At 36.3% G+C, this 25,412-nt stretch overlaps 1 protein-coding gene across 5 annotated transcripts in view; it reads right to left on the bottom strand.

Annotated features, from left to right (window-relative positions):
* The window catches only part of stk39 (serine threonine kinase 39), a 151,727-nt gene that overhangs the window by 801 nt on the left and 125,514 nt on the right, over nt 1–25,412 (bottom strand). For 4 of the 5 annotated variants that reach the window (XM_056271450.1, XM_056271448.1, XM_056271449.1 and 1 more), the window contains 3 exons: nt 16,362–16,414; nt 14,032–14,100; nt 7,701–7,765 (listed from right to left, as the gene is read on the bottom strand). In XM_056271450.1, the coding sequence (XP_056127425.1) occupies nt 7,701–7,765; nt 14,032–14,100; nt 16,362–16,414 (187 nt within the window). Of the gene's footprint in view, nt 1–7,700; nt 7,766–14,031; nt 14,101–16,361; nt 16,415–20,889; nt 21,098–25,412 lie in introns of those variants that run through there. The other variant, XM_056271451.1, reaches the window with a different exon arrangement.

Below are 25,412 nucleotides of genomic sequence, written 5' to 3' on the forward strand. Positions count from 1 at the left end.
TATATATATATATATGTTTTTTTTTTTTTTTTTTTTTTTACTAATAGTCAATTTATTACCTCATTACCGCCACATTGTGTGTGTGTGTGTATATATATATATATATTTATTGTATTATTTTAGATTTTGTATTATTTTATTAGTCAAATTATTACCTGTTGCATATATATATATATATGCAACAGGTAATAATTTGACTAATAAAATAATACAAAATCTAAAATAATACAATAAATATGTGGTGCAATGTAGAGTGCCACAGATAATAATTTGACTACTAGTAAAACATTTTTAAAAATAAATAAATATATAATAATATAATGTGGCACAATGTAGAGTGCCAAAATTAATATATTTTTTCATTATAATTTTTTACGTAGTCAAATTATTACCGGTGGCATTCTACATTACGCCACATAATATTATATATATATATATATATATATATTTTTTTTTTTTTACTAATAGCCAATTTATTACCTCATTACCGCCACATTGTGTGTGTGTGTGTATATATATATATATATATATATATATATATGCAACAGGTAATTATTTGACTATTAGATACATTAGAATAACATAATAAATGTAATAAAGTACTTACAGACTTTATAAAATATTATACATACTGGCAGGAGACTAGCTCTCTGATGTCCAATTTTAAATTAATTATTATACTTATTTATATTAATATAACTTAGTTAAATTTGTTAATATTCATGTACAGCATTTAATAATAATCAAAAGTACTGATAAAAAGACAAATTAAATAAATAAATAAAAAAATATAAAAGGGAATTGTATGCAATTGTGTGCAAAGCAGTTTTATGCCTAATACAGCATTCGTTATGAACATGCTGATTGCTAACTCAAATCAGTCATATATGAGGGACAGCAATGCATCTCACTAGGTCAACCGCACATTCTGCAATGCTAGTAAACCAGGGAAACTTTAGCACAATACGAGGAAGGATAACAGAAAAAGACTGTTTACATGATGCAAACTCAACAGGACTTACAGTACATCAGCAGTCTCACCTCAGAAAGCACTGTGTTTAGACAACTTTACAGCTCATAAGAAATGGGTTTAAATAATTCATGCAGGTGCTTTAACAGCAATAGCAGCTTCTCATTTGTGCTTTTAAACCCTTAGGAGCACTGGACCACATTTACTTGCTTAAATAAATAAATAAATAACCAACCCATACTTGGTAATCAACATTATGCAACAAAAATAGTGTTTAAATTGCACTGAATCTGGATCATTCCCCTCCCTAATGGTTACTAATTGCATACATTTTGACTTGATTTCCAACAACTAATCTCTAATAGACTTCAAAAGGGAGGTTAAGGGATGAAAGGCATAAAAAAAGCAAATGAGGAAAGTAATGAAATTGTAATCTTCTGACAAGTGTCTAATCACGGAGGAGAGAGCAGAGTATCTTATCACAGGTAACACACAGCCCGAGTGTGTGGAGGAAATCGATCGCTCGCTCTCTGCTGTCTGTACTCTCTGGAGGAGCTCAGGGTCAGACGACTGATCTTAGAGAGGGGTGTGTGTGTGTGTTAGTGAGCGTCTGCTCTCTCTAAAAACACTGCGGTGAAATACGGCCTGGGTTCACGCTCCTGCTAAATGAAAGGTCTGCCCATAAAACTCCTCTCTGACGTAACTCATCATAACATTTCTCCTGGGTGAAGCATTATGAATTACTCAGTGAAGAAGGAAGTGTTTCTTATATCGCTCTCTGTGTGTGTGTGTGTGCGCATGTGTTTGGGCGCTTACGCATGCAGAAAACCCTCTGATGGACACATAATGTAGACGCTGATATATTAAAGGTGATGTGTGGAAATATTAATAAGCTTAAAGGGGTCATGAATTGAGAAATGACATTTTCCCTGATCTTTTGACAAATAAGAGGTCATTATACAGCTATTATTAAAACCAAGCTCGGAAAACGTCTCGTTTCGGATTTTGTCACATGATCCGCCTCTGCAGAAGATGATGAACGCCTACTTCTACATCATTGCCTCTTTAGCCCCGCCCACTGATTTGCGCATGTCATGTAGTAGTAAATACAGGATTACTCTAGCAACAAAAACGATAGAGACTTTGAAGACATTTTGAAGTGCTAAGTTGTGGATAAAGTCTTTGCATTGTCCAAACATTAGGAAAGCGTGGAGGACCTTTATTTTTAACGAAGTTCCAGATCGTGTCAGTAAAACACTGTTTGTTCACTTCATTTTACTGCAGATTCGATTTTAAACAAGACACAGGCTGTGCCTCAAATCGCCCCCAATACCTTTAAATAGGGCACTATTTGAGGGAACAGCCATTTAAAGTGGTGTCTGAAACCATAGTGGACGATATCGAGTGAACTCATTCAATCCCACAATGCACCACAATAACGCGTACAACCGATGTACTCTCAACCATAGATATCCATAATAAAGGCTAGATGTCTTACGGCGGAGTCTCTATCGTCATCACCGGCGGCCATCTTGTCACAGGCAAGCTTTCTGGCGGGCTCTGTGGTGCCTGATGTGAGATGAGTGATCAGCACGAACACAAATACTCTTATCTCGTCGAAATCTTGACGGATTTACAAACGGTTTGGTTTCTTACAAACGTTATTAACGTGGCTATAATTCTGAATGATTATTTATTTATACACTTACAGTATTATTCATAAGTATGCAGTGTCATAACTACATCTCTGACGTTTATAACAAACCAAACCGTTTGAAAATCGGTAGAAAATTGAGCAAGTTATGGTTATTTAAAAAGTACATGCACCATTAAAACACAATGTTACGAGTGAGCGAGCTGCCTGTGGCAAGATGGCCGCCAGGTGCGGACGTCGACCTCCATTTGGCCAGCAGCGCGGACGAGACATCTAGCCTTTATTATGGATATCTATGCTCTCAGCGGCTAGAGAATACCCATAATGCACTGTGAGAGTCGCGCATCGAATGAATTCCCGCATCTGACTGGAAGTTTGCGCCCGCAGCTGAATCATCCATCCATACATTTTCCAAACCACTGGTCCAAAGTGGCTACAGTGTAATATCATACAGATTGAAATTAATTTTTAGTTGATTATTTAATTGTTTAATTATACATGCTAGTTTCCATGACAGAGTTCAAGACAGCCTTTCCAGCGCACTCAGTGTCTGAATTCACTTCCTTCAAGTGAACTATATTAGTGGAGTGATGTAGGGAATAGTGAATTAGGTTATAGGGGGTGTTTTCGAACACAACCACAGTCTGACGCAGGCTTTACAGAGAGACTGAAAGTATAAGATGATGCAGTGGCTTTATTGTATCAGACAGTGTCGCAACACACAAGTGTGAGTGTTTTTACAACATGTCACTCTTGCTTTGTCTGTTACAGATCGTTTGTTGTGTTCCCACTTTACTGAAAGTAATATAATACTAATACTAATATAATGTAATAAAAAACAATACTACCTCACAAACAAATAATAAATAAATAGTGCTGGGCAACGATTAATCGCGATTAATCGCATCCAAAATAAAAGTTTGTGTTTACATAATATGTGTGTGTGTGCTGTGTAAAATTATTATATATATATATATATATATTTTTTTTTTTATACACACACATGCATGTATATATTCAAGATTTGTTTTAATTTATTTATAAAATATTCATATTTATATATATAATATAAATTATGTATAAATATATACACTACCGTTCAAAAGTTTGGGGTCAGTGAGAATTTTATTTTTATTTTTTGGAGGAAAGAAATCAATACTTTTATTTATCAAGGACAGTAAAGACATTTATAATGTTACAAAAGATTCTATTTCAAACAAATGCTGTTCTTTTGAACTTCCTATTCATCAAAGAATCCTAAAAAAAAAAAAAAAAACTGTACAACTGACAGACTAACAACTGTTTCAACATTGATAATAATAATAAATGTTTCTTGAGCATCAAATCCTCATATTATACTGATTTGTGAAGGATCATTTGACACTGAAGACACTGACACTGGTGATGCTGAAAATTCAGCTTTGATCACAGGAATAAATTACACTTTACTATATATTCACACAGAAAACAGCTGATTTACACTGGAATAATATTTAATACTATAACTGATTTTTGTTGTATTTTTAATCAAATAAGCACAGCCATGGTTAGCAGAAGATAATTCTTTTAAAAGTATTTAAAATCGTACCGACCCCAAACTTTTGAACGGTAGTGTATATATATATATGTACACTACCGTTCAAAAGTTTGGGGTCGGTACGATTTTAAATACTTTTAAAAGAATGTTTTCTGTGTGAATATATAGTAAAGTGTAATTTATTCCTGTGATCAAAGCTGAATTTTCAGCATCACCAGTGTCAGTGTCTTCAGTGTCAAATGATCCTTCACAAATCAGTATAATATGAGGATTTGATGCTCAAGAAACATTTATTATTATTATCAATGTTGAAACAGTTGTTGGTCTGTCAGTTGTACAGTTTTTTTTTTTTTTTTTAGGATTCTTTGATGAATAGGAAGTTCAAAAGAACAGCATTTGTTTGAAATAGAATCGTTTGTAACATTATAAATGTCTTTACTGTCCTTGATAAATAAAAGTATTGATTTCTTTCCTCCAAAAAATAAAAATAAAATTCTCACTGACCCCAAACTTTTGAACGGTAGTGTATATGCAAATATTTCTTAAATATATATACATGCATATGTGTGTATTTATGTATACAAAATAATTATACACAGTAAACGCACATATATTATGTAAACACAAACTTTTATTTTGGATGTGATTAATCGCGATTAAACGTTGCCCAGCACAGCACTTTATATAAATATAAATAAAGATGATTAATTACCACTCGGTCGCAGACTGGAGTATTGTTGGTATTTGAGGTGTAGTTTGCTTTCTTCGGACTCAGAATCAGACTCAAACACTTCATTTTGAATTACATGGCTGAATTTCACCAGTTGCCATTTTTCAACATCATAATGGTTCAAAACAATTTCACACGTGTAGCGGGGATGTTAAAAATGATCTGAATATATAAAAGTTTATGTGCAATAAATTCTATGTTGAATCAAAAAAGAAAACCTACCTTTTCTATAGCTTTTTAATGCTTTTCTCATTTAACACTAATGATTTTACATTATCTTTTTGGGGGCAATTTCTCAGCCAGATTTGATTTGCGATTAATTCGATTAATCAATCGCCACATCGTGTAATTAATTACATTAAAAATTGTAATCGCTTGACAGCCCTAAAATACATATACATCGTTTTGTAGATTAAAAAAACACTCATTATGAAACAGATAGTTCCGGTTCTAAATGCTGATTGGTCGATGTATCTTCAGCGTTCTCTATTGCAGCTCATGTACATGCACACGCCACAGAGCCTGCATGTGTGCGCACAACATAATTCTTCTTCACGGTTCAATACCCAAGCAGCATAATTGTCTGAGTTCTACACAGTGTAGTCAGGGGTGACATTAGTAAATGAGATCGAAGGACCAGGCTGCCTGAGATATTCCCCACACACACACACACACACACATGCAGTGCCGTCTACAATCCTGTTTCACCAGCAGATTTCTCAGCTTTAATGTGGAGTAGTTTTCTAATCATGTGATATGGAGTTCTCTCATGGGACGCTCAAGCTCAAATTAAACAATAAAACTCCACACGTCCTAATGTGATTTTCTAAACACACCAGGTGCGAGTGAGAAATGCATTGTGGGAGTTTTGTGGAGGGTTGGAGGGTGAAGTTAAGGGTAAGAGCTGGCAGATGCTGTAGAGATAGCGCTCTGCAAAAGGCTGCTAACGCGCAGATGTTGTTTACCGCCAACTCTCGGCTCCATCTAAAGGAGTGATTAAACACAGGCGTCGCGCCGCATTGGCCAGTCCACCGGGACCTGCTCTTAGTGCTAGCGTTTCCTGCGGTTAAAGGAGAAGTTCATCTGAGATTCTGTCGTTATTTACTCACCATCATGTTGTTCCAAACCCGCTCTTTTCCATACAACAACAGCTAGCTTACAAATCTCGTTTGCACTGGCATTCAATTGAAACATGGAACCTTACAAAATTAAAACAAAAATAAAGACATATTAAATGTATGCCCTTTTTGCAGCCTGGAAGCCACTAGAGTTGGCGATATCATGCTAAATAAAATGTAAAAATGCCATAAAATAATGGCAAGTTTTAAAATAAAAGTATTGTTCATGACTGTAAAAAAAAAAAAAAAAAAATATATATATATATATATATATATATATACACACATATAAATAAATTATATATTTATATAGATATTAAATATTAATATATATAATATTTTTATTTAAATTTTAAATTTGCTTAAAAATACTTTATATTTGTTTTGCTTTTTTTCCCAATTTTCCACAAAAAAACTGATATCATATCATGGAGTAATATGAAATAAAGTAAACATCAAAATATTTCTTTATTAATCTTGTAATGTCACAGCTTTATTCTTGAAATGTCATGACTATTCTCATAAAAGGCCTATTTGGAGATTATTCTCAAAGCAATACAACTTTATTTCGTAACTTTACAATTTCAAAATCGTTTCCCCCCCCGCAAAACATCATAGGTAGACATCATAATACTGTTTTAGCATTATTATGATGTTTATTTGTAAAATAATAATATTGTAATGTACGTCATATTCAGTTTGTTCAAATATTGTGATATAAATATTTGCTTCTATTGTCCATGTTTAGCAGGCACTATGAACTCTGTGTTGTTTGTACATTCTTCAAATGTTCTTCATACGTGTTCCAAAGAAAAAAATGAGGGTTTGGAACGACATAATGGCAAGTAAGCATTGACAAAACTTCTATCTTAAGATGAACTACATCTTTAATACCACCATGGAGGACCTCACATTACATGAAACCTATCTATTGGGATACGATCTCACCAGAAGATTCATGTGAATGGTGCAAAACGGCATCGTATCCAATATAACGGTATCCACTTAAAAGTGGATTAAAGCGCCGTCTATCACCACTATCTGTCTCTAATCCTCCACAGAGACTGAAATATAAAAGTCCGGGGGAAATATGAGCAGATACTCCCACAGGATCCTGCCGCTGGGGCCGGGGTCTAATGCGCTCCCTTCTTCATCTGTATGCATTTAACAGTAACACTCAGTGACATTTTAATTTGGGTATTCATGTATCTGCCAGAATAGCACAGTTCTGTCATTTTTTTGTGCGCATTAAAAGGCATCATTAAACACTCTCCTAATATTCTCTCAGATTTGTCATGTGTTCAATAAGGAATTATGTAATGAAAATTCATTACACGCTGTCAAAGACGTGATTTCAGCAAATAATAAATGAATGGTTGTGTTGGACCTGAGGGACGTATGCTGTTACATATTCAATGCACAATGAATTTGCCGAAAGTAAATAAACTGCATTGTATAAAAACAGACTGCATTCTCTGCAAAGCTCCAATCGTTCATAACTGGGTAAAAAAAACTCATTTCATAAGGACTTCACCTACGAAGAACAATTTCAAGAGAATTAATTAAAACTAGTGTAACTAGAAAATGATTTAATGAAAATATGAAATTAATTTCCATTACTTTTCCAGCCCTGACATCCCACATTGGAATCCCGCAACATTCTCTGTGACATTTAGCATGTGAATACTCACCAGCTTAAAGGTCAACACTTTATAGGTAACAGGGTCTTCTACAATCTTCTGAAGGTTAGCAGCCACTGGGAAAACAGGTGTAGAAAAAGATACTGACATTAGGAGTGAGCAATATGGTTAAACAAATGACATCTTGATATTCAGTACCTCAGTATTCACGTAGTTGCTCTGAAATGGCTTGAAGCCGGGGTCTCGAACTCAAATTACCCACTAGCCAAATTGTGTGTAACCGTGAATACTAACTATACACATTAATTGGTGCGGTTATAGCATTACTGATGCATGGACAGAGCGACTCATCTTACCCTTATACCTAGCATATTGCTCTGCATGTTTAGTGGACTAATGACCCCTGAGATTGTTTCCTTTTGCAATTTCCTCCACGCAGATGAAGCCGGTATCAGTCCCATTTAAACACCAGAAACATCATGAGCTGCTCTGATGTAATGGTCAGAAGTTATTTACATTTTTCAACCTGCTTTGTATTGTAACAATATCAGTAATATACACTCACCTAAAGGATTATTAGGAACACCATAATAATACTGTGTTTGACCCCCTTTCGCTTTCAGAACTGCCTTAATTCTACGTGGCATTGATTCAACAAGGTGCTGCAGTGTTTCCTCTAGGATTTTTTCCAGCCGTGGTGGAAGGCCCATTTCCCCAGGGGGCGTGGCCCATGAGTGATATTCCAATTGGCCACGCCCCCTTGCCCCAGGTGTTTGAACCTCCCCTAAGTATTATAATAAAAAAATGTCTCCAATAAAGGCCAATTTATACTTCTGCGTCGGGTGCGCGCAGTAGGTACGGCGTAGCATACGCACAGACGCGTACCATACGCCGTACCCTTCGCCGTAACCTGACGCGCACCTCCTCAAAAATGTAACTACACGTCGCGACGACGCGGACCGCAAGATCTGTGATTGGTCGGCTTGGTAGCATCGCGTTTCCTCCTATGCATTTCCGGCGTGTTCTTCTGCACCGCCCGCCATTTTTAAATTCTAAGTACAGCGAAACTGTTAAAAAAAAACTAAAAATTTACCTTTTCCACCTCGATAAGCTCCAACTCCAACATGATCTGCTCTCTTTCAGTCGCCATTGCTTGTAGTAACCTAAACTCAAAACAGCCGCGAGGAATCTTCTTCTTCTTGCCGCGAGGAATCTAAACACAGTGGAACATTAAAACCCTCCGCCGCCAACTAGCGTTTCGGCGCTGTACTGCAGAGCAACGCAGACCTAAACGCAGAAGTATAAATGCTCATGACGGCGTCGCCTACGTGCGTAGCCCACGCCGTACACTACGGCGTACACTCGACGCAGAAGTATAAATTGGCCTAAAGAGTGGCAAAGCAATTATGCGCATCGCGTGCGCAGAATGATGCACTTGAAGCAACGCGAAGTCACAGTGCGCTGCGCTTCGCATTGAAAAGTTCAAAGCACAAAGCGAAGAGATTATATCTATCTATGCTTAATGTATTATATCTATGCAACAGTTTATTGAGCCTTTTCTTTTAACAGTTTTAAATTTCAGTTACAGTGTGCATGAAGAACAATTCACAGCGCTCTCTAGTCCAGTGCTGTAATCTAACAGACACCCGGGAGAAAGGAATATGATTTAGAAAGCGCTATAAACTCCAGCAAGATAAAGTCATTTTATGCAAAGTGCAAACCATAGACCTTTATCTACAAATAAAGAATAATAATGGGAACATTGATCTTGAAGGGAGTGTCGTAGTGTTACTGTCGTAACCGAACGCGACGCGCTGTTTGAATGCTGAATGGAGAATGACTGAGGAGAGATGAGTTTCCATTAACTTTAACTTAAATATTAATTTTTACCTCACATTATGCTATTGAATGACTTTAGAAGTGTTGGAATATAGTGCGAAAACTTTATGGTGCTTTACAATGTTTTTTTTTTACGCCTTTAGCTTTACAATAACACAAGCCTATACACAATATAGGCAAATTTAGAGGTCTTTAGAATCGCGTGGAAAGACAGTATGTCACGTTATAAAAAGGCTCTAAAAACAGCCAGGGCTGAGCACCTCCGCAAACTAATAGAAAATAACCAAAATAATCCAAGGTTCTTATTTAACACCGTGGCTAGACTAACAAATAAACAGACATCACCAGAGCAAAATATACCGTTACAGTTTAGTAGTAATGATTTTATGAATTATTTCAATGAGAAAATAGAAAGCATTCGAAACACAATTATAAATGTACAATCCTCTATGGTCTCTTATGATTCAGCCTCAATTATCGTCCCTCAAGAACAACTACACCGCTTTGCAACGATAGGACAGGAAGCGCTAAATAAACTTATTATTGCATCTAAACCAACAACATGCTCATTAGATCCAATACCCACTAAACTACTGAAAGAAGTGTTACCTGTAGTGGAAGAGCCTCTTCTTAATATTATTAACTCGTCTTTATTCTTAGGTCATGTTCCAAGAATATTCAAGTTGGCAGTAATAAAACCTCTCATTAAGAAACCGCAACTAGATCCAAATAACCTAGCAAATTACAGACCCATTTCAAATCTTCCATTTATGTCCAAAATACTAGAAAAAGTTGTATCTGCTCAACTGTGCTCTTTTTTGCAAGAAAATGATATCTATGAAAAATTCCAGTCAGGATTCAGACCGCATCATAGTACAGAAACTGCGCTAGTTAAAATTACAAATGATCTACTCTTAGCTTCTGACCAAGGCTGTATCTCAATACTAGTCCTACTTGATCTTAGCGCCGCGTTCGACACTATAGATCATAAAATACACTTGGATCGACTACAAAACTACACTGGTGTTCAGGGACAGGCATTAAGCTGGTTTAGATCGTACTTATCTGACCGTTATCATTTTGTCTCTTTACACGGGGGAAAATCAAAGTTAACGTCAGTAGACTACGGAGTACCGCAAGGATCGGTGCTAGGCCCTCTGCTATTCTCAATATATATGCTGCCACTTGGTAATATTATAAGAAAACATGGAATTAATTTCCACTGTTATGCAGACGACACTCAATTATATATTTCATCACGACCAGATGAAAACATTACCTCATCTAAATTGACAGAATGTCTCAAAGATATAAAATGCTGGATGACGCGTAATTTCCTGCTATTAAATTCAGATAAAACGGAGGTATTACTTATTGGTCCAAAAAACTACACACAAAACCTCTTACAATACGACTTTAATATAGAAGGATGCCCTGTTACTTTTTCCACTACAGTAAAAGACCTGGGTGTTATACTAGACCGCAACTTGTCTTTCGAAAATCATATTTCATCTGTTACAAGAACAGCCTTTTTCCACCTTAGAAACATTGCTAAATTACGTAACATGCTATCTGTTTCTGATGCAGAAAAGTTAGTTCATGCATTCATGACCTCGAGACTAGATTACTGTAATGCTTTATTAGCTGGTTGTCCTGCATCCTCAATAAACAAGCTACAGTTAGTGCAAAATGCAGCCGCTAGAGTTCTTACTAGATCAAGAAAATATGATCATATAACACCGATTTTATCATCTCTGCACTGGTTACCTATTAAGTTCCGTATCAATTACAAAGTACTACTACTGACCTATAAAGCCCTTAATGGTTTAGCTCCTATGTACTTAACGGACCTTCTTTCGCCCTACAATCCACCGCGTTCTCTAAGATCACTAAATTCAAGGCTTCTGGTCATTCCTAGGATATCGAAGTCCACGAAAGGAGGGAGGGCATTCTCGCATTTAGCTCCAAAACTCTGGAATAGCCTTCCCGATACGGTCCGATGCTCTGACTCGCTGACACAGTTTAAAACTAGACTAAAGACGTGTCTCTTTAGTCAAGCATTCACATAATGCTTACCTTTTAGTCCTCTGCTATGCCATACGGAACCGTTTGCCACTGAAACTGCTTAACGCACCAGTGGGGCTCGACAGCCTTATAGACAAACGGGTCGGTCCGTATGGTTGCGGTTGGGTTGCGGAGAGTTTGGGTTGCGGAGAGTTGTGAGATTATGGTTTTCTAACACCTACTCCCGTGTAATGGAAATCATTATGAACATCAGCTATGCTAATTATTTCCCATCTGCCTTTCTGCTGTTATCTCGGGACGCTTGTCCCGAGAAAAATGGCGTTCGTAGGCTCCAGTTTGGTATCCTGCCTCTCACGGGGATTTCGGATGCCTCAACGCCTGTGATGAGAAGACCAACGCCTGTGAAGAGACGACTCAACGCCTGCGAAGAGACGACTCAACGCCGGCGATATGTTATCCCCTAAATATTACATGATTAACTAAATGTATTTTTTCCAGGTACTCTCTGATATGCACTTACTGTAAAGCTTCTTTAAAACCCTATGATTGTTAGCCAGAGGAGAACTGGCCCCTGACTAGCCTGGGTTCTCCCAAGGTTTTTTTCTCCATCCAATCTGATGGAGTTTTGGTTCCTTGCCACTGTCGCCTTGCTTTTGGCTTGCTTAGTTGGGGATATTTAATATTCAACAATATTATTGAACTGTGTTGTACTACTTTCATGTTATCACTGTGAAGCTGCTTTGATGCAATCTGTATTGTGAAAAGCGCTATATAAATAAATGTGACTTGACTTGACTTGACAATATCAGAGCTCATAGCCGTGGCGGGATGATTTTAGGTGTGGCGGCCCGCCACGGCAGAATGAATGTAGCGGAAACACTGGTGCTGAAAGCATTCTTTAGAAATGTTGGCCCATATTGATAGGATAGCATCTTGCAGTTGATGGAGATTTGTGGGATGCACATCCAGGGCACGAAGCTCCCGTTCCACCACATCCCAAAGATGCTCTATTGGGTTGAGATCTGGTGACTGTGGGGGCCATTTTAGTACAGTGAACTCATTGTCATGTTCAAGAAACCAATTTGAAATGATTCGAGCTTTGTGACATGGTGCATTATCCTGCTGGAAGTAGCCATCAGAGGATGGGTACATGGTGGCCATAAAGGGATGGACATGGTCAGAAACAATGCTCAGGTAGGCCGTGGCATTTAAACGATGCCCAATTGGCACTAAGGGGCCTAAAGTGTGCCAAGAAAACATCCCCCACACCATTACACCACCACCACCAGCCTGCACAGTGGTAACAAGGCATGATGGATCCATGTTCTCATTCTGTTTACGCCAAATTCTGACTCTGAATGTCTCAAAATAAATCGAGACTCATCAGACCAGGCAACATTTTTCCAGTCTTCAACTGTCCAATTTTGGTGAGCTCTTGCAAATTGTAGCCTCTTTTTCCTATTTGTAGTGGAGATGAGTGGTACCCGGTGGAGTCTTCTGCTGTTGTAGCCCATCCGCCTCAAGGTTGTGCGTGTTGTGGCTTCACAAATGCTTTGCTGCATACCTCGGTTGTAACGAGTGGTCATTTCAGTCAAAGTTGCTCTTCTATCAGCTTGAATCAGTCGGCCCATTCTCCTCTGACCTCTAGCATCAACAAGGCATTTTCGCCCACAGGACTGCCGCATACTGGATGTTTTTCCCTTTTCACACCATTCTTTGTAAACCCTAGAAATGGTTGTGCGTGAAAATCCCAGTAACTGAGCAGATTGTGAAATACTCAGACCGGCCCGTCTGGCACCAACAACCATGCCACGCTCAAAATTGCTTAAATCACCTTTCTTTCCCATTCTGACATTCAGTTTGGAGTTCAGGAGATTGTCTTGACCAGGACCACACCCCTAAATGCATTGAAGCAACTGCCATGTGATTGGTTGATTAGATAATTGCATTAATGAGAAATTGAACCGGTGCTAATAATCCTTTAGGTGAGAGTATATATGAACAATGTTCACTCATTCTCTGTTACCAGGAGCGAGACATTTTTCTGCGTTCACGCCATGTCGTAATTACCGTACCGAGATTACAACACGTGATGCTCTATTCTGAGCTGTTCACGACCTCAGACTGGGAATAATGCATTTCTATCACAACACTTATCAACGCCTAGATTAATCTGCAGTGGTCAGGTGGAACAAGTTGAAGCTCTCAGAAAATTCCCATCTTACAAGCTGTAATTACGAGCTCTATGAGGACGTGAATGCTTCTTACAAGTTGAAATTATGGTAATTACTACATGGCACCTATTCACGTTTATTTATATAACGGTAATAGCACAGATAATGGCCTTTGTATATAATAAAGGATATATTTGGAATCACTTTCAGATTGATTTTTTTTTCCCAGCTGATGAACAATAAAAACATTAACAGCCAATCATAATCCATCCTGCTTTAGAGAGCTCGCCATTTAAAGTGGCAGACGAGAAAACTAAGTTTAATGTGACGCACGCTCAACTTACCCACTACAACATCATGACCATTGACCAGACCAGCAGAAAAGAGCTCCTGAGAAACTCCATCAGCAGTGTCTGAGAAAACACACACACACACACACACACGCACAGATGCACAGCATGATATTACAGCAGGAAAACTGTCAGAACACAAAGTTAAAAGTATGTTCTGGCAAACCCACGCACACAAACATCAACAAACAAGTCGCAATGGACTCGAATGCACTGAACCAGTCAGATATAGGGCTGGGCGGTGTGATGCAGGGCTAATAGAGTTAACAAAAAGAAGAAAAAACATTGTCTTGAAATAAAAACAACATTAACTGAAATCAAATATTAAAAACTTCAGCTAAAAATTTAGCTATTTCAGCTACCGGTAGTTGCCAAAGCAAAAACATTTTTATTTAGCTTAACTAAAATAACTAAAACTGAAATAAAAGTGAATACAACCTGTAAAAAAAAAAGGAAAAAAAAAAAAGTCAAAAACACAACAAAAATTCTACAACTTTAACTAAAATTCTAATGGAATATACACAAATTTAAATTAATTCATAATTAATTTTTTTTTTTATAAAAAAGCCCAGGTATGTATCAATCAATGGTAGACACAAAGCAGAGATTAGTTGTTTATGATTAATAGCTTTAGCCACAATTTGCCACGTTGAAGTTATATTTTACAACTACAAATGTGGCTCATCCAATCAGAATTTAGAGTTATTTGACAAACATTTTATTTTTAAGTTGTTAAATGACTTCTTTATTAGTTATGAATTTTATTTGTTATGAATAATCTGATCTATTCATTTGTGTCCATCAAGATCCAAATAAAAAGAGAATATTTTTTTATATATATATATATATATATATATATATATATATATATGAACATTGTTTTCGTTGCAATTTCAGCAACAACAACAAAAGGTTACTTCAGACATGCTACTAACCATAATTAACTTTCCAATTACATGTCAAATAATTATCATTAGAGTATTAGTAGACTGAAGTAGAATGGTAGGTTTAGGGTTGGCAGAATAAGTTGACATGTAGTTGCAAACTTATAGTCATTATAATGTCTGTTGGGGAGCATCAGAATAAAGTGTTAGCAGATATTAAGCAGACAGTCTAGTAATACTCTAATGAGAGTTAGTTGACATGTAGTTGCAAAGTTATTAGAATGTCTAAATTGGACCATTTTGTTCATACCACCCACCCAGATCTATGCACAGAGTCACACTGAGAACAGAAGGAACCCCGTGAGATCTCTTTTTTAATATTGCTAACACTGCCTTCAAGTCACTCTGGAAAGATCATTTTAAGACGCACATGAACACCAGCACAATGTCATAATTACCACCAGTAGGAAACTGGATATTCTTTGAGCTCAGGCTTATAATGCTGGAGGCGTGTCGGCATGGTGGAATTAAATTGCTATTAATCATCGTCATGCTTTCAGTGTGTGCACAGTGACTGCACATTTACTTCATGGAGGATTCTTCTAGGTTTCTTCTATGAAGAAATGGTGGAATGGTGTTGTGGTAATTATGTGTAATGGAAATGACATATATTTTACATTATTTTACATATATATTTTTCATATGGATGAATGACTGACTCTGGAAACCTCACAAAGATGTGCCCTTTACTTCTCATTTTTCTAAAATACTTGGTGCAATGATTATGACAGCAGCATTGGGGACAGTGATGTTTTGTTATAAAAAAAAATATATATATATATATAATATGTAAACATAAATACCAAATTAATTGAAATTAGATTTTTAAGTACTTTGCCCTGATTTATAGGAGTGTTGAAAGAATAATTTTCACAACTGACTTTCTCTCTAAACTTATTAAATGAATAATATAATCACATGTATTAAAATCAGGGAATTTGTACTTTGCACTTTCTCTAAGAACTTAAAGCTTTTTTAATATATCCTTCAAAACTGGATTAACTGATTATATATATATATATATATATATATATATATATATATAAATATTTTTAATCAGTTAATCCAGTTTTGAAGTATTAAAATATTTATATATATATATATATATATATATATATATATATATATATATATAATCAGTTAATCCAGTTTTGAAGGATATATTAAAATAGATATATATATTAAAATAGCTTTAAGTTCTTAGAGAAAGTTATTTGCTCTTCGTTTTGATGCACTAGTGCTAAAAGAAATTGTGTCCATTTCATCCCAACCTAAATCCCTTCGTAATAATGTTTCCGGCCTCGTAAGTGGGAACGTCCCAGGAGGACTTGAAGACAGCGTAACGCTGCGACTGGCTGATGCATGATGAGGTGCACTGACCTTGCCCTGGAGTGAATTCAAACCGTATGTCATTCAGCTCCTTCCTTGAGTTCCTGAGGGACAGAGAGCGAGAGAGAGAGAGGGGGGAGATATCTGTGGTGAGAAATGGGAGTGCACCTGTCTGTCTGTCAGTCTGTAAGAAAGCCAAGTGCGAACGTGGGCCATCTGTGCTGTTTTACTGAGTGTGTTTGCCAAGCCTGACACACACAGACAGACACACACACACACACACACACACACACACACACACACGAGCCTCAGCTGGGTCCTGTCCTCAGAGCTCTCCAGATAATCATTTTGAAAGAAATTTCAAAAGCATGCAATCAGTGCCAATATCACCATGTTTTTATAAACCAGTTGGGTTTTTCTGTAATTACAGGAGAAGGTTTTAACTAGCGCTCAGGTGAGCTGTTAGGACGAGGGCTGTGTTCAGTTGTGTTGGTTTAGTGAAGGAAGGATTCACTGATCTGCGGTTGAACAGCATTTCATAAAGCTAATGGATCTCTCATCATTTATGCTTTTTTAATCCCTTTTGGAGAGTGATATGCTACTATGAGCTGTTGTCTGGAAAAGGGTGGTACTGCTATGGAAGACTAGACCGGACACTTCAAAATAAAATAAAATGAAGGAATAAGTTATCAATTTAATAATTCAAACATGTTAAATTTTGGTAAAGTTTTACAACGTAGTTAAAGAAAAAATTAAATAGTAAATTAGTAAATGATTTGTTGTGTTAAATTAAAACATTTGGCAATTTAGTTTCTTGTCATTTTAAATGTTTTTCGTTATTTAAAATGCATTTTTCTTTAATAATTTATTTATATATATATATACATACTGTATATACAATGTAAAATATTTTGCTTCTTTATTTTAAAGGATTATACTTGGTATGCTGTTATCGTATTACAAGATGAGACGGTAATGTCAAATGAAAATCTTAAAACAATGATAATCTCCTAAAAAATGTGGGTGGGAACTTTATAAAAGTGGGTTATAAGAGTTGGTATGCTCTGGCTGATGGTTTCGATTGTTTTATGAAGCGAATCTTCATGATCCTACGGCTCTGCCACGCTCAGTAAACACACCTAGAGAGCGGCTATGCTCTGGTTCTTCTCACTGATGTTTATGATAAACCGCCCCTGTGTATTTGGTGAGATCTGAGCCAGACCTTCACTTTGTTCTCTCTAACATCAAACAGTCTGTTCTGCTTCTGCAACAAGGGCTGACAACCTCATAAAAATTACATTTGCAGGGGAAAGGCAAAGGACACAAATAATATGCACAGGCTCCGTTCACTCGCTTCCAGTCATTTAAGTGGGAGAGAAGACTGAAGTCACCACAGCTATGGGAGATGAACCACGTCATGCATCACAGCGGGAGTGTGTGTGTGTGTGTGTGTGTGTACACCACTGACAGGAGGTAGATGGACACTCTGGGTGAATCACACGTCAAGAACATGTCCAGGTCTAGTTCCACGTCAATAAGCTCATTTTAAAGGCAATTTCAGCACTGTTTTTAGGTTGTTTTAAAAGTATGCAGATTAATTATGCTGCTGTCTAAGAAACTTCTTTTATCGTTCGCAAAGAAGGCAATCATATAAATCACTGTGACAAGCCCAGTGAAAAAATCCATCTAAGATGCCAGACAAAGAAAGAGAAAAATAGTTCTTATTAGTAATTAATAAAATACTACGGGGCTGTTGAATGCTTCAATCTGATTGGTTTACAAATGTTCTAAGGTGTGCAATTATTTTCAGGGAAATGCACGGCTAACGTAGTTCTAGGTATTTTACACACACACATGGGCACACACACACACACACATATATATATATATATATGATCGATCACGATTAATCTCATCCAAAATAAAGTTTGTGTTTACATAATATATGTGTGTGTGTACTGTGTATAATTATTTAAATACACACATGTGAATGTATATATATATATATATATATATATATATATAATAAATATTTGCATGTATATATATTTATACATAATTTATATTATATATACATATTAATATTTGATTAATAAAATAACACATTTGTCTTAAATATACATGCATGTGTGTGTATTTAAATATACAAAATAATTATACACAGTACACACACATGTATTATTATACTTTTATTTTGGATGCGATTAACCGCGATTAATTGTTGCCCAGCACTAAATATTGTATGTATGTATATATATATATATATATATATATATATATATACACACACATATATACATACCGGTATATAATATATATATATATATATATATATATATGTGTATGTATATATATAAATATATATACATGTATGTATATGTATATATATATATATATATATATACTACCTGGTTATCCAAACATCTACTACACCATGTTCAATGTCACATCTGTTTATAACATGGTGCGTTGTTTTTTCCTCTGATCAATAGGCCTGATAATGCATTTACTGTACATATACAAGCTGTTTGATTGTATGAAAGGTGAAGTGTCCATATTACCAAGCTGTGTGTGCGAGTTATTCAGCGCCTGCTTTAACCGCTGTTCCAGAGCTCCAGCTGTGCTATTGAGCCCAGTGGACTTATTTAGCAGATTGACACTTGCATTAGCCTCATTTTCTCTAGCACTAGATTATAATGACAGCAATCATCACTGGTGTTGCTCTCCACCCCTCCGTCTCTCAAGTAGGTCACTTAACTGATCGTTGGAGGAATGGGATCTTACTCTAGCCGAATATACGAACACCAATTTTAAGAGGTTTATATAGCCGATCCCACGTTATGATGCATAGTGGGTTGTCAATGGCACGGTGGACCTTGAAGACTAAAAAGGATTTTAAAAAAGCTAAACCATCATGCTGGCAGCGATAAATCCGTTATGGAGCTAATAAAAAGTAGTCTGTAGGGGTGTGAAGTAATCTCAGCAGGCAGACGGAATAAAAACAGATTTTAGTTAGTGATTGTAATGCTTTCATATATATATATATATATATATATATATATATATATATTCCTCCTATGCAATGTAAAACTTTTATAATTTCCATATAAGGCTTTGATATTATCATTCCATTGCTTTCTAACTAGCATCAGAAAATAACCAGGGGTTGTGGGGGAAAATGCTACAAAAAGTGACAAAACTGTTCTGATACTTTTGCTAAATACACACAAATCAAATTAGTATCATTGAGTATATGTGGAATAAACATGCCTTTACATCAGGTAATTATATACTGTATAAAAATCTTTGATGGACAGACTTCAGAACAACAACAAAAGACGACACACATCATGCTTAACTATAAAGACAAATACCTTATTGTTTGCATGATAAATTGATCAATCAGATGAAAAGATAAAACAATTAAAAGTGAAAATAATTATAAAAATAATAAAATTGCATTTTAAATAATTATTTAATTGTTGATGAAGTTGGCTTCTTGCAATGCCCATGACTATTAAAATAAATAAATCAAAATTCATCATATTTGCGATAAATCTACCATTACTTTGAAAATGTAGGAAAAGATCAAATATGATATTACATTTCAGGTAAGTATATCATTGAAACTTGCCTCATCCAATCAGAATGCAGAGGTGAAATCTAAATAAACTTAAGAAAAATGTAAATAAGTAGAAAATAATAGATATAAATTGAATAATATAATATTTATAATATATAGTGTATCATAATTAGTAGAAAAATGCTATAAATACATTTAAAAAATAATAGAATATAATTAATAGAATATTACTTGTTACTGTATCAAATTTTGAAGAAAATATAATCAATACATCTTTAAAAATAATAATATTATATAATATATTAGTTGTTATTGTATCATAATTTGAAGAGAAATACTATAAATAAATTTCAAAAATAATATAATATAATTTAATATCATAAGTTGTTAGTGTATCAATGTGAAGCAGTTAGTTATTATTAATTTGTTATAAATCATTTTATCTTTTGGTTGTTTCGTCCAATTTGAGTTCAAGTTTCAAAAAAGAAAACAAGATACAATGAGATATGCTTCATGATCTAACAAAAAAGTTTTTTTTTTTAAAGTCATTCAAATCAATTTTAGGGGACAAACATTGCCTCTTAATAAAAAGCATAATTTCTGCCACCACTGCCCGGTGCGTGGTATATCTTTAGGCCTGAAATGCAGGTGTTTGTTTTTCTGCCTGACCGGCTGGATATTTTCACACAGCGCCGGCGGCTGACACCTGACATCTTAGAGACAATTTTCTCACTGTCGTTATGTTTTGACAGTTTTCGGAGGTCAAGCTCTCGCACTTACAAGCAGCGAAAACCGAGCACACATACACTCCCAAAAACACACGGATGCTCAGCGTGGACAGAGGCTGCCAGCCTACGAGACGCTGTGTTGTAGCCGTCCTGTTTGGCCTGTCGTCGTTATCCAGCGCCAATCAATCTCGAGAGAGAGAGAGAGAGAGAGAGAGAGAGAGAGAGAGAGAGAGAGAGAGAGAGAGAGAGAGAGAGAGAGAGAGAGAGCTGCGAGCCACAGAGAGCCCTCGTACTTGACACGCGTCTCCTGCTGGCTCCGGGTGATGTTTTCACCCTGTGGCCAGAGGAAATCAGATCCCTGCTGCTGTTTTCTCACTTTTCTGCTCACGGGGGCCTCTGGTTCTCATCTAACTGATCTGATATCCCTCATTTCCCTCAGGAGACGTCCGCTACATAACCACTTGACTGCAAAAGACCTAAACAGCCAAACAAACAGGGAAAACTGGCAAGAACACGCCTGGGTTTTATTTCAGCCCCAAAATCATACCGAAAAAGATTAAGAAATTATATGTTGCTTGAAGAAAACGGATACTTTGCATTATGACATTATTTAAATGATAATTAGGCACATTTTCATAACAAACGCCATTAGGTTACGCTTCAGTTTAGGGTATAATTCTCAATATTAACTAGTTGTTCATTAGTACTAGGATATTGGCTGTTTATTAGTAATTATAAAGCACATATTAATGCCTTATTTTGCATGACCATATTCTACAGTACATCCCTTAATCACCCTAAACTTAACAACTACCTAATAACTATTAATAAGCAGTAATTAGGAGTTAATCGAGGCAAAAGTCATGGTTAATAGTTAGTTAATGAGAACTGGACACTAATCTAAAGTGTGACCCTTTAAATCAATGAAAACTTCAAAATCAAAACAAAGCTGTATTGTACAGTACACATTTAAGTATTTACACCTAATAGCATTTTTTTGAGTGCAATTAATGTTTATATATATATACACTACCGTTCAAAAGTTTGGGGTCAGTGAGAATTTTAGTTTTATTTTTTGGAGGAAAGAAATCAATACTTTTATTTATCAAGGACAGTAAAGACATTTATAATGTTACAAAAGATTCTATTTCAAACAAATGCTGTTCTTTTGAACTTCCTATTCATCAAAGAATCCTAAAAAAACAAAAAAAAACTGTACAACTGACAAACCAACAACTGTTTCAACATTGATAATAATAATAAATGTTTCTTGAGCATCAAATCCTCATATTATACTGATTTGTGAAGGATCATTTGACACTGAAGACACTGACACTGGTGATGCTGAAAATTCAGCTTTGATCACAGGAATAAATTACACTTTACTATATATTCACACAGAAAACAGCTGATTTACACTGGAATAATATTTAATACTATAACTGATTTTTGTTGTATTTTTAATCAAATAAGCGCAGCCATGGTTAGCAGAAGAGAATTCTTTTAAAAGTATTTAAAATCGTACCGACCCCAAACTTTTGAACGGTAGTGTATATATATATATAATATAAAAATGATGTAAAATATTGTTATGGTGCCATATTTGGTCTCAATTTTCTTAATACAAAACATAATTTCTTATTTTTTCTTTTGTTTTTTAAATGAAACATGACCTGGACCTGGTCAAGAGATTTGACAACAGCCCAACCCAACAGAGAAACCCAACAGCCCACAACCGGCTTGACTAATAACTAAATTATGAATCTGTTCTACGAGCGAGAGTGTCTGATAATAGGGGAATTAGTTTGGTAAAGCGACTGCGAGTAGTATTTGACTTGAGTCTTATGATGAGTGCACAATATTTAAAACATACTATTCAAAAGTACTCCTCAAAAGAGTGAGTGCACCTTTAAGAACAAATAAATTTAAGAACATTAGTTTACACTCAACAACAAGAACAATTAACTAAAGAAACATTTACGTTTTTTCCTCTCTGTGCACTTTATTTTCCTCTAAAGAGCTGCTAACTATTTAGAGTACGACTTTAATTGAGGAAGTTAATCTAATTCAAAGTTCTTCTCTAATGAGGTTTCACTCTGTCCAGTTTTGTCTGGTCTGAAAAATGGGATGGTAGTCTCTGGTTGGGATGTTAAGACTCACAAATCAAAAGGTTTCAAGCTGAGTTTGCTAAAGAAGAACCTAAATTACAATAACGGATCGGTTTAAAACAGACACATCCAAGTCTGAGGAAAAACTCAGTGTGTGATATGCAAATCATGCCAAATTGTAAAACTTTTCCTGATAAATTGTGCATAAAGTTGGCGCTTTTAACCAAATTCATCTTCAAAGCAACTCCCCGTTTTTTCTATTTCAAATAAATGCTGTTTTTTTTACTTTCTATTCACCAAATATTAATCAGCACAACGGTTTTGAACATTGATAATAATCAGAAATGTTTCTTGAACAGCAAATCATCATATTAGAATGATTTCTGAAGGATCATGTGACACTGAAGCCTGAAATAATGATGCTGAAAATTCAGCTTTGATCACAGGAATTACATTTGTCTATATATTCAAACAGTCATTTGAAACTAATAATAGTTCAAGCCTGCTTTGCTTAAAGATCTATATCAAACCGTTTCGTGTCTTAGGCCATCAATGTGTACTTACATTTACGAGTCATTAAATCATGTTTAATTTGGACTTCTCTGTGCATGCTCTTTGAGGTGGTGACCATAGACCTGCATTATATGACTGACAGACAAGAACGGTTTGACCTAAAAATATCAAAATTGAAACTACTGCGGACAGAAAGACACCTACATCTTGGATGCCCTTGAGGTAAGCTTAAACATACCAAAAATTAATTTCAAAGTGAACTATCCCTTTAAGCTTGACATCGACTGGTCGTTGATCATGGCCTATAGAGGGCGCAACAGGATAAGAAATCTTTGAAGTCCACTTTTACTCTCCGTTTCCAACAGTTAAAATGACAAATAAATGTCGACTTAAAGTCGTCCAACCCCTAATATACATATCTTTAGGCAACTTTGTATCTTTGTGATGCTATTTACATTGAAGCCCTGATGCGAGTCCTGAAAGCGCTTTAAAAGTGCTGGACTAGACTGTCTGTCAGAAAAAAACACAATCTAACCCGCTGAATTCACAACTGTGAAACGCAGCTAAATGTAATTCACCCTCGATAAAGAGGCCTCAAATCGATGCAGCCTCACGCTTCCGGAGCTTCTTTACACACTGGTGGCGCGTAAAGAGCTTTGAGTAAGACTCCTGCGAAGACGTGAGGCAAGGACAAATCCGTATCATATTCCGCCACAAAAGCTGTCAGCGATGATCGGCCAAACGCCTCATTGTTGGGTAATGGGAGCTGACAGGACTCAGCTAAAACCATTGAGCGTGAGCTGAGCCAGAGCGACAGTAGAAATGCCTTCACAGCCAGCAGGCCGGATAACAACACCACTAGTTGATTAAATGTGTGTGAAGACTACACACATGAGGTTCAGCGCTCCCCCGGTGCCATTATCTTAGATCCACTACTGCTTACAAAGAGAGAGTCAATCGCTTACAATTATTCTAACAGCAAAATAAAACCGAAAACACGTTCGCTGGGAGTGAGTGGACTATATTTAGTACGTCTGAGCTCAACCTGAGATGTTAAAGGAGAAGACAGTCTGCTTACAGAAAAATGCTCATTTATTTCTTGGTTCTTCAATACTCATTTGATTAATTAGTTAAAAAACATAAAGAAATGTTTACTCAATTGAGAACTACTTGACGGCTACTGTACACAGCAGTCATTTAATTTATTAACATATATAATAACATTATAACTTTACATAAAAGACTATGTGTTCAATAACAAACTAGCTATTGCTGAGGTAGCAATATCAGCATAAAAATTCATGAAATTTCACCAATATTGGTTTGAACGGGGTGATGCACCATTCGGAACTGAATTTAGAACGCCTTGTGAATTTTAATTCAGTCACTGGATTTGAACTGAGCTAGCAAACAGAAAGCAGAATCGCAATTCGAATATGAAAGCAGAAATTTTAATGAATTTGAGAAGTTCAAATACCGGATGGACGGATGGATGGGTGGGTGGGTGGGTGGATGGATGGATGGGTGGATGGATGGGTGGGTGGATGGGCGGGTAGATGGATGGATGGGATGGTGGGTGGATGGATGGATGGATGGATGGGTGGGTGGGTCAATGGATGGATGGATGGATGGATGGATGGTTGGATGGATGGGTGGGTGGGTGGGTGGGTGGATGGATGGATGGGTGGGTGGATGGATGGATGGGTGGATGGATGGGTGGCTGGATGGATGGATGGGTGGATGTATGGATGGGTGGATGCGTGGATGGATGGATGGATGGTCTACTATTTTCTATAGTCTGATATACAAAACCTAAAGTTTACTTCAACATTTCTTCAGTTTAAGAAACTCAGGATCATTAAATCCAGTATTGTGTAAAACTATGAGTCTGGGCTGAGAGTCAAGCGGCAGGAACAGAGAGTAATGCTGGACTTAAGGATTCATTTACATGTCAAGGTTAGAATAATTACACCTCCCTGAGCTCTCTCTCCACTTGGCCTGTTTCTAGAGAGCAAGAGCTTTGTGCACTGGATAGGGGGTCTAGGGAACATATGGAAGTGTTTTGTGTGTGTGTGTGTGTGTTTTGCGCTCTATAATGAAGTGTTGGGAGGAGCAAGCAGATGCTGTTATCACATCCACCCAGACCCTATTACACACACGGGAGCGAGAC

This window comes from Rhinichthys klamathensis, unplaced genomic scaffold (assembly GCF_029890125.1).
Source record: "Rhinichthys klamathensis goyatoka isolate OS25496 unplaced genomic scaffold, OSU_Roscu_1.1 h1tg000320l_1, whole genome shotgun sequence".
Classification (NCBI taxonomy): Eukaryota; Metazoa; Chordata; class Actinopteri; order Cypriniformes; family Leuciscidae; genus Rhinichthys; species Rhinichthys klamathensis.